The 17,317-nt window shown below is 42.4% G+C and overlaps 1 protein-coding gene across 4 annotated transcripts in view; it reads left to right on the top strand.

Moving 5' to 3' along the window:
• Focad (focadhesin) overlaps positions 1 to 17,317 on the top strand; it is a 294,020-nt gene that overhangs the window by 273,152 nt on the left and 3,551 nt on the right. For all 4 annotated transcript variants that reach the window (XM_021160670.2, XM_029475893.1, XM_029475892.1 and 1 more), the window contains 7 exons: positions 1,433 to 1,561; positions 3,208 to 3,323; positions 6,605 to 6,865; positions 7,466 to 7,555; positions 10,631 to 10,808; positions 12,525 to 12,622; positions 16,353 to 16,604. In XM_021160670.2, coding sequence (XP_021016329.1) covers positions 1,433 to 1,561; positions 3,208 to 3,323; positions 6,605 to 6,865; positions 7,466 to 7,555; positions 10,631 to 10,808; positions 12,525 to 12,622; positions 16,353 to 16,604 — 1,124 coding nt within the window. The remainder of the gene's footprint in view (positions 1 to 1,432; positions 1,562 to 3,207; positions 3,324 to 6,604; positions 6,866 to 7,465; positions 7,556 to 10,630; positions 10,809 to 12,524; positions 12,623 to 16,352; positions 16,605 to 17,317) is intronic.

Below are 17,317 nucleotides of genomic sequence, written 5' to 3' on the forward strand. Positions count from 1 at the left end.
GTTCCCTGCTTCTCCTTTCCCCTCAGCTTCTTCTTTCTGTATTGTGATATAGCTCTGCCTTCACCCTTGCTGCTGGTCACAAGGTTGGTTTTCCCCTCCTGGTTCCCTGTTTCTCCTTTCCCCTCAGCTTATTTCTGTATTGTGATATAGCTCTGCCTTCACCCTTGCTAGTGGTCACAAGGTCAGGTTTTCCCCTCCTGGTTCCCTGCTTCTCCCTTCCCCTCAGCTTATTTCTGTGTTGTGATATAGCTCTGCCTTCACCCTTGCTAGTGGTCACAAGATCAGGTTTTCCCCTCCTGGTTCCCTGCTTCTCCTTTCTCCTCAGCTTCTCCTTTATGTAGCTGGGGGTTTTGTCTAGCTGACACACTCTTCTGCTTTCTTTCTCTCCCACTGACTCATTGGCTTTTGTTAGTCTCGCTCTGCTTCTCCCCCTTTCTGAGCTTCTCCTTTCCGGGACAGTGTGACCATCACTGACTCTGCCTGCACTTATGGTGTTTTTCCCATTTCTTGAGCTTCTCTGTTTTCAGCTTTTCCCACATACCAGCTCTCTCACCTCTGCAGCCCCTCCCAGATGCTGATCCTGTGGCTTTTTTGCTGATGTAGTTTCTAGTTTTCCCCTGGCTTCTCTTTCTGCTGATGGTGGTTTTCCTTTTGCTGCTGATTCTGCCGCCATTTCTTCTTGTTGTCTACATTTTTCTGTATCTATGTTTTCTGTATTTCTTCATTGTTCTGTGGTTCTATGTAGCATTACTTTTACCTGCCCATTGTCATGCTTGCTCCTGCCTTTTACATCTACATGTTAATACTCTAGCATCTCAGGTTATCAGCTTTAAATACCTCCCTCCCAACATGAGGACCAATATTAAAGCGAGAGGTAGCTGATTAACATATGGAATAGCTATTTCTCCCTAGGTGCTCAACTCTAGAGCAGGCACTGTGGCTTAGAAGCAAAAGAAGGTTTTTGCTATTTTTGTTTATTTGTTTCTAAAACAGAAACAAGTGGTAGGTGATGGGTGTGATGCTTTAGAGCCATAGTGGGTAGAGGTGTTCCATGGCTCCTCTAAGGTGCTGAGTGTGCAGCCCTTGTCTATCCTGCTGCAAACGTATTAAATTCCATACCAAGAGCAGTGGGATAATAATGAAGACTAGGTCATTGTTTTTAAAAAACTAGGCAAAGAGACATGGAAATGTAGAAGATAGTTAAGATGTGTGTGGTATGTCTAACACAAAGGAGAAGATTGGAGATAATATCTGAGAACAGGGGAACAAGGTTTGTAGCAAATGGAGTGGGATTCAAATTGTAACATTGGAAAGTTGATTGTAACTAAAGATCTGGCCTTAGAGCCTTTGGCTGCAAAAGTAAAAAACAGTTCTGCTTTCAGTTGTAGCAGCCACACCGGTGCTTTGCTAATTCTTTTCTTTTCTGTTGTAGGTCCTGAAGCTGTGCCTCCATCCCTTCTCAAAGTAGTGATGAAACCCATAGCAACCGTTGGGGAAAGCTACCAGTACCCTCCTGCAAACTTGGCCGCACTACTCTCTCCACTTATGAGGCTAAACTTTGGTAAACATCAAGTTTTTGGGGTTTTCAGGCTATGTTCTTAGGAATTGGCCTGAATAAAATTTTTTTAAAAATTTAAAAAGCAGATTTTGTGTCAGTTGACAGTGACTGGTAGATTTACTGTATCTTGTGAATGATTATCTTGCATGTAATAACTGAGTTTCACTGAGTCGTTATAGGGGAGGATGAGGAGGAAGAGTTCTAAAGACATAGACATTATAGTCTATGTTTGTATCGTTCTTGAGACTGTATAGTTCTCAAAAACAACTCTTAAGGAACCAAGAAGATGGATCCGTCAGTAAAAGGTTTGCTATGCAACCATGATCACCTTAGTTAGATAAATCCCCTGTACCTATGACAAAAATAGTTAGATAAATGGGTAAATAAATAAAGCAATTGAGGAAGCAAGCGAGCAAGCAAGCAAGCGCAGTTGCCTTAGTTAGGGTTTTACTGCTAGAACAGACACCATGACCAAGGCAAGTCTTATAAGGACAACATTTAATTGGAGCTGGCTTACAGGTTCAGAGGTTCCGTCTGTTATCAAGTCAGGAACATGGCAGCATCCAGGCAGGCATGGTACAGGAGGAGCTGAGAGTTCTACATCTTCATCTGAAGGCTAGTGGAAGACTGGATTCCAGGCAGCTAGGATGAGGTCTTATAGCTGACACCTATAGTGACTCACCTACTCCAACAGAGCCACACCTTCTAATTGTGCCACTCCCTGGGCCGAGCATATACAAACCATCACAGCAGTACAATGACACATGACTATAATCCCATTGCTGGGGAAAAAAAAAAAAAAAGAAAATGACCCCTTAAGTGCTGGAGAGATGGCTCAGTGCTTACATGGCAGCCTACAACTGTCTAACTCCAGTTTCAGAAGATATCACACCCATACACAGACATACATGCAGGCAAAACGCTGATGCACAAAAGTAAAAAGAAAAAAATGGTTAAAATATGTAAATGAATGAAAGGAAGGGAGGGAGGAAGTGAGGGAGGGGATGAAAGGAAGGGAGGAAGGAAGGAAGGAAGGAAGGAAGGAAGGAAGGAAGGAAGGAAGGAAGGGAGAGAGAGAGAGAGAGAGAGAGAAGGGAGGGAGGGAGGAAGGGAGGAAGGGAGGGATGAAAGAAAGAAAAGAAAAGAAAGAAAGAGAGAGAGAGAGAGAGAAAAGACAGACTTACTTATAGGCTAACTTGATAGGCCATTTCTCAGTTGGGGTTTCCTCTTGTCATATAACTTGAGTTTGTGTCAAGTTGGTAAAAATGTAACTGACACACCAGATAGAAGTTTCCCTATGTGCTGAACATATGCTGCACAATGGGATGGGGTGGGGGTGGGGGACACTAAGTGATTTGTAGCTAGTGTCTTCTCCTATTTCTAAGTAGTATTCGGGTGGCCAGATTTCTTTAGAACATCAAGAGAGTTTTCTCCCGGTAGTGTACAGGAGTTAGGACTGCGATTCTAGTGGGCATGTTCTTTGCCTCCTCACTTGAATGTCTCAAAATTCCATTTGGTTGGATGGATTTTGTTATGTGCATAAGTGACCCCAAGCAGAGGGCTTGATTTAGAAGCTGAATCCTGAACGTGAGCCAGGGAACTGAGCACCGTATTACAGAAACTATTTTTTCCTTTCCTCTCTCTTTCAGGTGAAGAGATACAGCAACTGTGCCTTGAGATTGCTGTCACTCAGGCACCGTCGTCGCAGAGCGCGGCCTCACTGCTGGGCTTGTGGGTGATGCCGCCACTGATCCACGGTCTGAGTGTATGTAGTAGTTCCAGATGCTGAGTGTAGTCAGGGACTGCTCTTCTCTGCGATGGACAGCCCCACTCACTTGGAGTGTGGTCTATGAGTCAGGAGTAGAAAAATGAAAGCTTGCTTATACTTGATCTAGCTGGCCAGCAGCCTCAGAGAGGACATGGCTACCACCCCATTTTTATGTTTTAAATGCTACTTATTACTAAAGGGGTAAATGATGGTCACAGACACTGCCATCACATCTGTAACAAGGGTTGTTTTGGTCATACAGTGTGGATACTTCACTGGGTGTTAACAGAGACAAATCACTTGTACTGAATACCTCTTAGAAGTATCCCTTCCCCTCCTCTCCTGGCATAGCTACAACGAATCTTGAGAATGCCGTAGAGTCAGGTGGCAGAGGCACATAAGGCCGAGTAGTAAGGAAGGCTCCAGAAACGTTGAGTCCCTCTGCATGATTTCCTAAAGATCTAAGTTGATCATCAGTTCATGGTCATCAATGTTCAGTTCTAGTCATGAGTTGGCATTAGGTTTTTAAAGGAGTACAAGATTCTCTTATGTCTTCCATCTCTTGGCTCTGGTCTTTTTTATTCCTTGGGTGGTCTTTAGTGGAAGATGTGTGTTATTGAAATCTGCATTTTTTTCCCTCTCACTAACACCATTACTCACACCTGTCCACTCCAGCAACTTACATCTTTCTGTCACTTGCTGAGCACATGCTATGTACTTGGTACCCGCTAGCATTTGGTTCATGTTGACGACATCAGCCTTAATGTCTAATGTCTCTGGCAGCTCATTTTAAAAGTTAGCCTTATTGGGTTGTAATTTATGTATCCTAAAAGTGGCTACTTTAATGGTAAACTTCAGTGAGTTTTAGTGCATTTATGTTTCTAGTCATTGCCATGGATATTCATATCACACAACATGACATTGGGCCTATTTTTAGTGCTGTCCATAATTATTCCTGTGTGTGTGTGGTGTGCATGGGGTATGTAGAGTATGGGGAGTGAAGGTCAAAGGCCACTGATGCCTGTCTTCCTTAGGTGCACTCCTATTTTTTGAGACAGGGTCTCTCACTGAACCTGGAGCTCGTGATTTGGCTAAACTGTCTGGTGGGCATGCCCCAGAGATTCCGTTTCCTGTGCTTCCCCAGCACTGGGTTTACAGGAAGCGCTGGGATTGCAGGCACACTGCCATGCTTTTTCACATGGGTGCTGTAGATTGAACGTTTGTACACACCAGCATTTCACCCACCGAGGCATCTCTTCAGACCCTGTCCTTCTTTTCCTCTCTCACTCTTTCATGGTTTCCTTGAGAAATGTGTACAGTGGGCTATGACTATATTAACTCCATCCCACTGTCCTTTCGTACCCACCCCCTTCCCTACCCACCCAACTTTGTGTCCATTTTCTCTTTTTCTTTAAATCCATCAAGACCAATTTATGCTGCCCAGATACTCTTGGGCATGTGGCCTTCCTCTGGAGTGACATAGATGTACCAGGGGCCACATGCATAATGAAGCTGACTTTCTTCCTAGAAGTTGTCAGTTATCGTGGCTCCTAAGCTAGGAATGGGGCTTTGTGCCTGTTTCCCCTCCCTGTTGTCCATGCTGGGTTGGTCTGGCTTGAACACCTACAGGCCTTGTGAAACTACCCCTATACATTTAAACTGTACATAAATTTTAGAAAGTCTTTGGCATTGAATTGTATTATGAAGCTTTGTATCTAGGAAGTATGCTTTGTTACTTCTTCTTTATAGATTGATAAGCCTAAGACCTGTAGGAATTAAGCACAGTTTGATAGGGAAATATGTGGGAAGCCAATATGTGGCGGACTCCCAAGCTTTGTACCATGAACTCTTTCTTCCTGTTGAGTCAAGTGTCCAGCAGCCTATTCCGTTGACCTGAGAATTTTCTCTACAGTTCTGTAGGCCTTCCATTTCTGCTTTAGACCTATGTGGCTCTTCACATCTGGTTTGGTAATGGGTGTATGTTGTTAAATCTTAAAATTATTTAAGCTGGAATATTCTTGAAGATGAGCTCTTTAGAAAACTCACTGGAAAGATTTCATTATCTTTTTTTCCCCAAGCCTACGTCGTTTAGACTTGTCCATTAGTATCAAACTTGTATTATGTTTGAAGTGCCATGTAACAGTTAACACTAGTCGCGCCTCATCTTGACCCTCATGCACTGTGTGCCATGGTCAGGCCCACAGGCTCAGTGCCTGACTCTTTGCTCAGAAGCAGCCCAGCACGCAAGTTCCTCTTACTACTTCCCTGTTTCCCCTCAAAAGATGATTAAAATATCAGATGCTTTGATTAGTTGATTTTTTAGCAGATGGGCTTCCCATCTTTGACCTCGGCATGTTATGTTCACACACCTGCACGTGCACCTGCACAGATGCATACATAAAGTTCACACCACAGAAACAATGAAAAACATCTGAATACCAACTATGACATTCTTCAGAAGTACATTTTATTCCCATCCCTGAAAAGATCCAAGGTATCCGTGAAGCAGAGTAGTTGAATAGATTGATAGCTTCTCTTGCTAGAGAGTATGGTTTTAAGACTGCACTGGAGAAGATGAGGAAATGGGGAAAACGTTTCCTGTGAAGACATTAAGACCTATGCTTGGATCTCCAGCATTCATATAAAGCTTGGGTGTGGTGTGTGTGTGTGTGTGTGTATTTGCTGAGGAAGTGAAGACAGACAACCCATGGAGCTCATTGGCCACCCAGACTATCCAATTGGTAAACTCTGTGTTCAGTGAGGAACGCTGTCTCAAAAACAAAGATGGAGTATGACTGAGAAAGACACCTGAAGTTGACACCTGTGCACCTGCACACCCACACCCATATATGTGAGCATATATATATATATATATATATGTATATGTATATACATACATACATATACCACACACAAAACAGCCAAAACAATAAGAAAAAATCAGAATGGCAACCGTGACATCCTTTCAGAAGTGGCATTTAGTTCCCATCTCTGAACAGGTTTAAGCTATTCGACAATTTCAGTTGAACAGATTGATGGATCCTACAGGTACACATGTGTCACGCTGGATGAGAAGTAACCGGAACAGCTATAATTACTAGTGTCTCTTAATAGTTAATCGTGACCCTTTGGACTATGAAGCCATGGGAAGATGCAGGAGAAAGAAGAAACCCACAGCTTTTAATCTGTTTGCTCCAACTCAGTGATGACCTAGGGGCTTTGACCACCACAAACTCAGACAGACTTGTTTATGTCTGGCTTATCTGTTTCCCTTCCAGCTGAATATCAAGAAATACCTCCTGGTATCCATGCCTCTGTGGGCAAAGCACGTCTCTGATGAACAGATCCAGGGTTTTGTTGAAAACCTGATGGTGGAAGTTTTTAAAGCAGCTTCCCAACCGTGCCATCCTGAGATGTGCCTAAGTGCCCTACGGGGTCTGAGCCAGGCCATGAAACTGCCCAGTCCTTCCCACCACCTCTGGAGCCTGCTCTGCGATGCTACTGGGAGAATTTTTGACCTTCTGCCAAATAGGATTCTGGTAAAGAACAAAAACATTTACATTCCTAACAGTTTATGCTTGGGCTTCTTTAAAGTCATTTTGGCAAAGGCAGGCTGGGGATGTTTTAAGAATATGGGTGGGAAGACTAGCAAAAAATGACACATTCTTCACTAGGAGTGGATTTGTTTCCGAGACCGAAATTGAGGTTCAGTGTTTAGAACCAAAGTTTTGAGCAAGCTTAGGGGTAAGTTAACTAGTGCTGTACCAAAAGCCTGCTGAAGTTTAGCAATCACAGACATCTGTCCCCAGTGTACCTCGGTGGCATTGTCTTATTTATATATACTTTATATAACATGGCCTTATGGAGGCCCTTTCCCTGCCACAGCAGACTTCTACACTGGAGTTTCACAACAAGTTAAAAATCTGGATGAGAGTAATGGAATTCTGATGGGGAGAAAAAAGCAAACACAGAGAACAACGGAGAAGAATTCTTAAATTATGAAAGACGGACCATGTTTTGGTTAGCATTAGAATCTCATCAGCAACTGTTATAGGAGATAAACAAGTCTAATAATTCATCACAACATTAATAGACTTGATACATTTGTCTTAAATTGTATTTTGACCTGTCTTTACCAGAGAAATGATCTCGAGCTGTACATCAGTATAGCAAAGTGCCTCTCAGAGATGACGGACGAAGGTGTCAATCAGGTTTCCCAGATTACTAAGGTAATAATGTGTACTTCTATGCATTGTTTCATTATTGAAAGATATTTCATTACTAAAGTGGAAATCACACATGAAGAGTTGTTTACAGTATCCTTTTTGGCATAATCTGGCTTTACATCTAACTTGTTACTGGATGATTTTAGGGCACTTCCTTTCTCCTTCAGATGTCAGGTCTAGTAGTTGGCCTGGTGGTGTGACCAGTGTTTAATACTTGCAGTAGATGAATAGGTGAATGAAAAACTTTTTAACACAATTTCTTACACTATGTCAGGAACATTTTTTGCATTGCCTATGGGCAAAAATAAGAAAAAGACAATGTCTTCAAGGTAACAACTACAAAAATAGGAATATTCTGACAAAGAACTTGCTGGTGTGTTGACGCATACATAGTTCTGTTCACACCTTTAGTTTCTTATACAGGATACTGTCATTTTTGTATGCAAAAAGGTGGTCATTTGAGAAACAAGAACTGTTGGTAAGGTAATTGACAAGTAGCCCCTAGACCCAGTCACATGGTGAATAAATACAAAATGCTTTATGAAACTGGAGTTGTAAGCACCAAATTCTTTAGCATAAACACATCTCAATCGGCATACTTATTTGAGTATAACCCTTTGTATAGCTGGTACAATGAACCCTCATCCCTAGTGACTGGTCGTCTGCTTGTCATTGTTAGGTTTGTTTTTTCAGTTGGGTCCTTGAATATTTGTATCACATAGCAGTGGTTCTCAACATGGAGTCACTGGGCCAGTGTCTCAGCATTGTCTGGTGCTGATAGAAAGGGGAATTCTCAAGTCCTGCTTGAAACCATGGGGCCGAGCAATCTATATGTTAATAGTCTCTCCTATCAGGCAATTCTGGTGCATTCTAAGGTTGAGAACAGAGTGCTTGGCTCTCAGCATTTTGGAAATTAGCTTATTTTAAACAGAAGCAGGGATTCAGGGAAGAGGTAAGAGAAGAGAGTCTGGAGTCTCACTGCTTTTGTGTGAGATCCAGATCAGCACTTATGAGCAATGTAACCTCGGTTAAGTTGTCCAACCTCTTAGTTTCCCTGTCTGTAAAATGGGGACAATAGAACCTATCCCTTAGGGTTGTCTTGTCAGTTAGATCACTTAGTCCACAATGAGTACCTGGAATAGTACCAGCTCAAAGCAAGAGTCAGTAATTACTTATCACCATATTCATCCTTGATGCACCAAAAGTCAACAACTGTGTTTCTTCAAAATAATTTGCAATATGGACTTCAGAACCATGACAAGGTAGTTTGACTACTCTGATATTAAAATCCCTTGATTCGTTTTGAATGTCAGCTCCTTGATAGATAATATGATTTTCTAATATCATATACTTTTATTTGGAAAATGTTAGTCAAGTTCTGAAGGTCTTCCAAATTCTGATATGTTTTATGATATAATACTAAAACATCATCTTTGTTATGCTCCTCAGAAATCTTTTCACGAAGGACCCCCACCCTTTGGGAAATTGTCAAGCTCAGAAAAGTAAACATTTTTTTTCCAAAAATCGTAATTTTTATTAGATTTAAATTTAATATTTGGTAACATATACTATGGAATACTTTTCCTGGTATAATAGGATCATTCCTTAAGTTTTTAATAAAATAGTCTGTTTAATAGGCAGTTAAAATAGCCATAGTTTGTCAGCAGTTTTTCAAGAAAAAAAAAATTCCATGTGTAGAACTATTTTAGTTCTCAATTCCATCTTCCCAGTGTTTGTCCTTGACACAACCATGACACTGGGGTATACCACTGAATCCTGTATGCTTTTTCCCCAGATTGTAACATAGAACATTGGTTAGATATATTTTTATTATTTACATTAAGTGTAACTGGCTTATTTATTTATTTACTTACTTATTTAATACATATAGGTGTTTCTCTGCATGCATATCTGTGAAGCACATGCATGCCTGGCATCCATGGAGGACAGAGAGAGAAACATATTCCCTGCAACTGGAGTTATAAATGGTCATAAACCACCATGTGGGTACTGAGAATTGAACCAGTGTCCTCTGGAAGTGATTAAATGCTTTTAACCCCTGAGCTATCTCTATCTAGCTCCTCTTAAATGGATTTTTAAAAATTAAGTGGTGTTAAAAATGCAATGGATACCAACATAGTTTCGTGGATCTAGAACGTAGTCTTGACCTCACAGAACCTCTCAAAGGGCCTTGGGATCCCCAAAATTCTGTGTGTCACATTTTGAAAACTGCCACACTAAACGAATATGTTTACACTGTGTCAGGGTTCAGGAATCCCTGAAGGAAGCCCCCAGACTCAAATAGTACACAAGAACAAAGAACATTTATTCTGCAGAAGCAACCCGCATGCTGGGGTCACCGCTGCATCAAAATTGCAATGACCTCAGACAAAGGCACGCAGGTCTTCTTATAGGTAACCAGGGAACTCTCTAGAAGAATTAGGTCATCTCTAATGTGATTGGTAGGGGCCAAAACCCTGACATTAGTACAGTTTTGATTGGCTACTATGTTAGGATTAGGTAATCTAAAACCTCATTGGTGGGTGCCAGGATGCCCGTGATGGACTGCATTCTTGTGTCATGAATGAGTAACCACCGAATGGGCTGCCCATCACTGATGGCCTATCCTGAGATCAGATATCTCCTATTCATGTGGCTATCTTCAGGCTGTTCCTCGGGTGGGGGATTTTATTGTCTTGTTCCTGGACTTTGGGGGTCTGCTGCCAAGGCAGATAACTTATGGCCTAGTGTCTGAGTGGAGACAAATGGAGTGAATGGACCCCTTCAACTGGTCTTTGGAACATAGTTAGTATATCTTATGCTATTACTCTGTATGCTTACTTCCTAACCTCCGAACACACTCCTAGTTTCCATGGGAATAAAAGGTGGCACTGAAGCCCTCTGTTGCGGGACATTTCAGTGTAACATAGGCAGCTAGGCTCTGTGCTACAGGAAGTGAACAGCTCGAGGGTTTGGGGGAAAGTGTCAGGCTCACTCTTCTGAGTGCCCTTGCCTTGTGGTTTTGTTGACACTTCATTAACTTACTAATGACTGCACAACTGGCTCCCCCACCCCCAGGACAACATAGAAAAGGCCGCCTTTGTCAAGTTGTATTTAGTCTCTCAAGGACGACTCCCGTTGATGAGCCTGACTGATCTACTCACTGCTGCTATGCAGCACCCCGAGAATGAGACTCTAGCCTGGATGATCCTGCACAGCTTATACCAGGCACGCATTGTCAACCATGCCAACACAGGTGAGCACAGAAACATTTGCCCTGCTGTAGCTCTTCAGCTTCATGTGTCACCTCAACTTCAAAGCTAGCTTGTTTGCTGACACAGGTCTGGCTGTACCGAAGCACTAGGAAGGGTGAAAACTACTGATCAAGACCCTCATGGATATAACACTAGGTTACTTCTGTCAATTTTGCTTTAGTTTTCCAAACACATAAGATAGAAATTGATCCTCCTGATAATAGAGAGAAAGTGGTTTGTGGGTGGCCACTTAATTGAGGATCAAAAGGGAAACAAACAAAATTAAATAATCTGTGTGAAAAGACTTCTCAGGTGTTTGTTTGTTTGGGGGAGAGAGGGAAGACAGGTATGTAGGCCAAGCTGATGTTAAACTCAAAGAGGTCTCTCTACCTTTCCCTCCCAAGTGTTAGGATTAAGTTAAACATGTGCAGCCAGGCCTGGCATATTTTGCTTACAGAGCGTTTTAGACACTGAACTGTAGTAGCCCCCTGAGGACAGAACTTGCTCTTAGCTATATGCTTATTAGGTCACCTGATATGCTGAAATTGAGCAGTTTGCTTATATCCCCCTTAGTGCCTAGCACTGAAGAAAGAAAATGGACTTGTGATGAGATATGTAATTTTCTTATATTTAAATAAATAAATTTTATATATTGCAGTGTGTGTGTGTGTGTCTGTGTATCTGTGTGTGTTTGTGTCTGTGTGTCTGAGAGTGGGTACACATGTGCTATGGTGTATAGGTAGAAATTAGAGGACAACTTTGGGAATGTGAGTCTCTCTTTACTATGGATTCCACATATCAAACTCAGGTGGTCAGGCCCTTGTGCCAGGCATCACCTGCTAGGTTGGATCACCAGCCCAAGAATCTTAAGTTTTCATTCTGAAGTAAAAATATGTTTGGGGGGAACAATAAATTTAGTAGCTGTTTCCAGTTTTTGATAAAGATACTCCGAGTAAACTAGAGATCTAGAGATGTCTAATGTTACTTTTGATTCTGATGAGCCTACTTGAAAAGGGGCTTCTCATTTTTCTCTTATTAAATTCTTAGGATGTTCTTAAGTAGTTTTTCCTGTGCTGGAACCCCTCATTAAAAAAAAAAAGAAGAAGAAGAAAAAGGTCTGGACTGATGGCTCAGTGGTTAAGCTGAGCTGTTTTTCCAGGGGAACAAGGTTCAATTCCCAGCCCTTACTTGGCAGCTCACAACTGTCCTGGTCCAGGGGATCTGACACCCTCCCACAGACACATGTGCAATTAGAATACCAATGTACATGAAATAAAAATACATATTTTAAAAACTGATATTTCACCATCTCTATGCTGACATTTGTTCTCCAGTTACCCTGTGGTGGCTGGTTGGTGTTTCTGTTTTTCTGTCTTCAGGACAGGGTTCTGATTACCCCTGCGAAATGAGAATAGGAAAGCAGAGGCGGACTCTAAAACAGCCAACTACCTGCGATTCAGCCTTATTGCCTAGTTACGTTCCAGATTTCTCCTGGCAAGTTGTGTTCTGACACTACTGGGCAGAGACTTGAGGGAGGATTCACTTAAACAAAAAGGCTAAAATAGTTTCCTGATGTAAGGAGTGTAAATTTTAGCCTGAGTAGTGACATTTCCAGAACTGCATCTTAAAGTTGTCCAGGGGCCTCTGAGCATGTGTCCTGCTTCGGTTGTGATAATTATTGCTAATCTGTGATAAGAAAATGCTCGTTTTTGTTTCAGGCGTGTTGAAGAGACTGGAGTGGCTCTTAGAACTGATGGGTTACGTGAGAAACATTGCTTACCAGTCAGCACCCATACAGAATGTGGCTCCTGAAGAGGTATGATCTAGAGAAGCAGTGAACTTAACTTAAAATGGAAAACTTCTAATTTTTTTTTCCTAAAAGAAGACTCAGTTGCTCAGCTTTTCACTGCTGTAGCCAACACTGGAGGCCTTCAGCTTACAAAGGGAAAACATTCAGCTGGCTCACGGTTTGGGGTTCTAGCCCAGGGTCCGTTGAACTTTGGACATGTGTTGAAGTAATACATCATGAAGGGGGTGTATTGCTGAGCCAGATCTAAGACCCATAGTTCTTTTTAGGGCACAATCCCTCCCCACATCCCAAAGAGCTCCACTACTCACTACCACTTATATGGCCTACTGCTTTCCTATAGCACCGACCTCGGGACTAAGCTTGGAAGCCATAGCCTTTGGGGTCATCCAAGATCCAAAATCAAACACATTCTTACAACTTTTCTCCCTTTAATTTTAAGAAACACTAGGAAAAACTCTTTGATGGCATAAGGAAACAATGACTATTGTCATGTTTCTTGAGATGCCAAGACTGTCTTTGAGAAATATTTTTAGCAAAACATGTTCTTTGATACAAAGGACTCAAAGAATACCAGTTAGAGAGAGAACCCCAGGATCTTCATAGTGTGTGTAGGGTGCCAGGCTCAGGTCTCTGCTTCTCTGGCTCATGTGACTAAAAATGCCTAGGATGAAGAGATTGATGAATTATATGCAGAATGTCTATGTGCGCCAACATGCAACATGTGAAGGTTTTCATCAGATCTGCATTGTGCCCTATGACACCCCAAAGAAAAGGTCTCTAGTATTGTATAATTGTAAAAACCAATACAAACAATATAATAATAGAAGCATAGCTCTATTTCACTCTTTTTTAATTTTCTGTGTAGGCATTCTTCCCAGTTGAGTTAAAATTTGCATAACCTGATATGTTCTTTGGAATTCTGAACCATATATATGAAGAGTTGTGTGTCTTTTCGAAGTTATTAAAGTTTAAATTCATCAGTTAGGATCTTAAGAGACTGAGACATGTTTTTTTAAAAGACATTTTTTTTACATTTATCCCCACTGCAACCACCCTTCAACATCTCATTAGATGAGATGCTGAGAAACCATTCGACAAAGTCCAACACCCCTTCATGATAAGAGTCTTGGAAAGATCAGAAATTCAAGGACCATACCTAAACAGAATAAAAGCAATATACAGCAAACCAGTAGCCAACATCGAGGTAAATGGAGAGAAACTGGAAGCAATCCTACTAAAATCAGGGACTAGACAAGGCTGCCCACTTTCTCCCTATCTATTCAATATAGTACTTGAAGTCCTGGCCAGAGCAATTAGACAACAAAAGGAGATCAAAGGAATACAAAATGGAAAGGAAGAAGTCACAATGTCACTCTTTGCAGATGATATGATAGTGTATATAAATGACCCCAAAATTCCACCAGAGAACTCATAAACCTAATAAACAACTTCAGTAGCTGAATATAAAATTAACTCAAACAAATCAGTGGCCTTTCTCTACACAAAGGATAAAGAGGCTGAGAAAGAAATTAGGAAAACAATACCCTTCAAAATAGTCACAAATAATATAAAATACCTTGGTGTGATTCTAACTGAGGAAGTGAAAGAACTGTTTCACATCCCATACCTCCTCCCCACCCCCCTGTCTCCACGTGGATGTCCCCACCCCACCCCCCACCCCACCTGACCTCTAAACTCCCTGGAGCCACTAGTCTCTTGATGGTTAGGTGCATCATCACTGAATGAACACAGACCCGGCAGTCCTCTGCTCTATGTGTGTTGGGGGCCTCATGTCACCTCACCCAATACCAGGTGTATGCTGTCTGTTTGGTGGTCCAGTGTTTGAGAGCTCTCAGGGGTCCAGATTAATTGAAACTGCTGGCCCTAAAGGATCACCCTTCTCCTCAGCTTCTTTCAGCTTTCCCTAATTCAACAAAAGAGGTCAGCTGCTTCTGTCCATTGGTTGGGTGCAAATATCTGCATCTGACTCTTTCGGCTGCTTGTTGGGTCTTTCAGAGGTCAGTCATGATAGGTCCCTTTTCATGAGCGTTCCATAGCCTCAGTAATAAGTGTCAGGCCTTGGGACCTCCCCTTGAGCTGGATTCCACTTTGAGCCTGTCACTGGACCTTCTTTTTCTCAGGTGCCTCTCCATTTCCATCCCTGTAATTCTTTCAGATAGGAACAATTATGGGTCAGAGATGTAACTGTGGGATGACAATCCCATTCCTGACTTGATGTGCTGTCTTCCTGCTGGAGATGGACTCTATAAGTTCCCTCTCCCTACTGTTGGGCATTTCATTTGGTCCCTCCCTTTGAGTCCTGAGAGTCTCCAACCTCCCAGGTCTCTGGTGCATTCTGGGGGTTCTCCCCAACCTTCTATTTCCTGAGCTTGCCTGTTCACATTATTTCTGCTAGCCTTTGGGGCTTCAGCCCTTTTTCCTCACCCAATACCAGATCAGATTCCTCTCTTCCCCCAACTGCCCCCCATCCCCCATCCCCCACCCCAGTCCACCTCACAAGTCCCTCCTTCCCTCCCTCCCTACTTGTGATTGCTTTCTTCTCTCTCCCAAGTGGGACTGAAGCATCTTCACTTGGGCACTTCAGCTTGTTGACCTTTTTGAGTTCTGTGGACTTTATCTTTGGTATTCTGTAGGTTGTTTGTTTGTTTGTTTGTTTGTTTTGACTAATGTCCATGTATTAGAGAGTACTCTCAGCAGAGCACATGGAAGCATCCTTCTCCTTTACTTGGCTGTATCATTTACATCCTTTTGGGTCTGAATTACCTCACCCAGGATGATATTTTCTAGTTCCATCCATTTGCCTGCCAAACTCAGGATGTCCTCGTTCTTAATGGCTGAGTAGTATGCCTTTAATCCCAGCACTTGGGAGGCAGAGGCAGGCAGATTTCTGAGTTCAAGGCCAGCCTGGTCTACAGAGTGAGTTCTAGGACAGCCAGGGCTACACAGAGAAAGAAACCCTGTCTTCAAAAACAAAAACAAATAAACAAACAAACAAAACCATAGTTTTTAAGAGTCTTTGCTCTTTCTTTCTGATTTCCTGAGCTTTTATTAGCTTTCTACTTTCTTATCTCCCCCCCCCAAAAAAAAAATCTCAAAACATTTAGCATGCAAATTAGCTGGAAAAAGTATAATTGAAATCACAGTAATTCAGCATCTTGGAAGTGTCCCCATTACTATGTCTAAATTTTTTACAATTGTCTAATGTAGCCTGAAGGTTGGATTATGGACAGTTTTTGTTGTTGTTTTGGGTTTTTGTTTTTGTTTTTTTTTGGTTTGGTTTGGTTTTTTAGTGTCTAAAGATAAACTTTTTATTGTTTAAAATAAAATGTTTCATATTTTTTAAAAAACATTTTGTTCATATAATAAATAACTTCCTTAGTTTATTTATCTATTTAAAAACACCAAAATGGGGGAGTATTCAGATGTTGATATGATTAAGAATAAATTATATTTCTCTTGAAATGTTGGAGAAATAATCTGAAACTGTTGGGTCCTCCCTCACACAAAGAAAAACCAGGAGCCTTCCAAAGCCCAGATAAGCTCTTCAGTTGGCATGGAAACCAAGTTTTCTGGTCAGTGCAGTTCCTGTTCTGGGGTAGCAGTAGTAGTGGGAGAAAGGGAAGACGGCCTTGCATCATGATAGAGGCTGTGCTTGTGAACTTGTGTAACTTTGAATAAAACATATGTTCTCATGTTGCTTCTGTTTTCATAACAGGCTTTGGACTTCTTGATGCTGATATTTGCAGCTGCAGTGGTGGCATGGGCAGACCATGAGGCCCCCCTTCTCCTTGGCCTTAGTGCCAGTTGGTTACCATGGCAACAAGAGAATGGTCCTGGTGGGCCAGCAGCAGCCTTGCTTGGCAGGAGTCCCATGCATAGAGTCACTCTGCAAGAGGTTCTCACTCAGCTTCCCAGGAGCATGCTACTGCTGCTACAAAAAGAGCCATGGAAGGAACAGACCCAGAAGGTGAGGGGTGGCAGCCACCCGCTAAGCAGAACAGGCGGGCTTTTGTCTCTAGCAGTTCTGGCTATATGATGGAAGTAGGAATTAGATAAAGCTTGGATCACACCAGAGGCTTTCATACTCATCCCCAAATTTCACACTCACATGCCATCTGATAGAGGCAGAGGCCAGCCCAAGGTCTAGACGACTGACAGCAGCAACAACTGGTTAATGGTGAGGGGGCAGCTAGAGAGAAAGGCTATATCTCCATCCGTTTATTGAGTGCACGTGCACTCTTGATCCTGGGTGGAAAGGATACATTCTACCTCCAACCCTTGAAGTCAGGACACAGAGGCAGACAAACTCAAGATTCTCGGTGGTATGCTGCGTGGGATACGAGGTGAGAAGGGAGGGAGGGGTCTGGGCTCATCTGCAGGGGTGGCTCAGAGAACATTCCAGGGGAAGTGTGGCTCTAGAGTAGCTGTAGAACTGTGACATGGCAAAGGCTCCATTTGCTTTATTCTGTCTCACTATGTGTACTGGCCATAGCTGGCCTGTTGTAGATCCCAAACAGGGTTTTGTTAAAGCCCTGTGTCATCAGCCCCGACCTCAGGAAAGCATACGGCAGCACTTTCAGGGCCGGTCCTCATGTGTGCAGACTCTGAGCAGAGCACATGGGTCAGTCCTCATGTGTGCAGACTCTGAGCAGAGCACATGGGTCAGTCCTCATGTGTGCA

The sequence above is a fragment of the Mus caroli genome, chromosome 4 (assembly GCF_900094665.2).
Source record: "Mus caroli chromosome 4, CAROLI_EIJ_v1.1, whole genome shotgun sequence".
Classification (NCBI taxonomy): domain Eukaryota; kingdom Metazoa; phylum Chordata; class Mammalia; order Rodentia; family Muridae; genus Mus; species Mus caroli.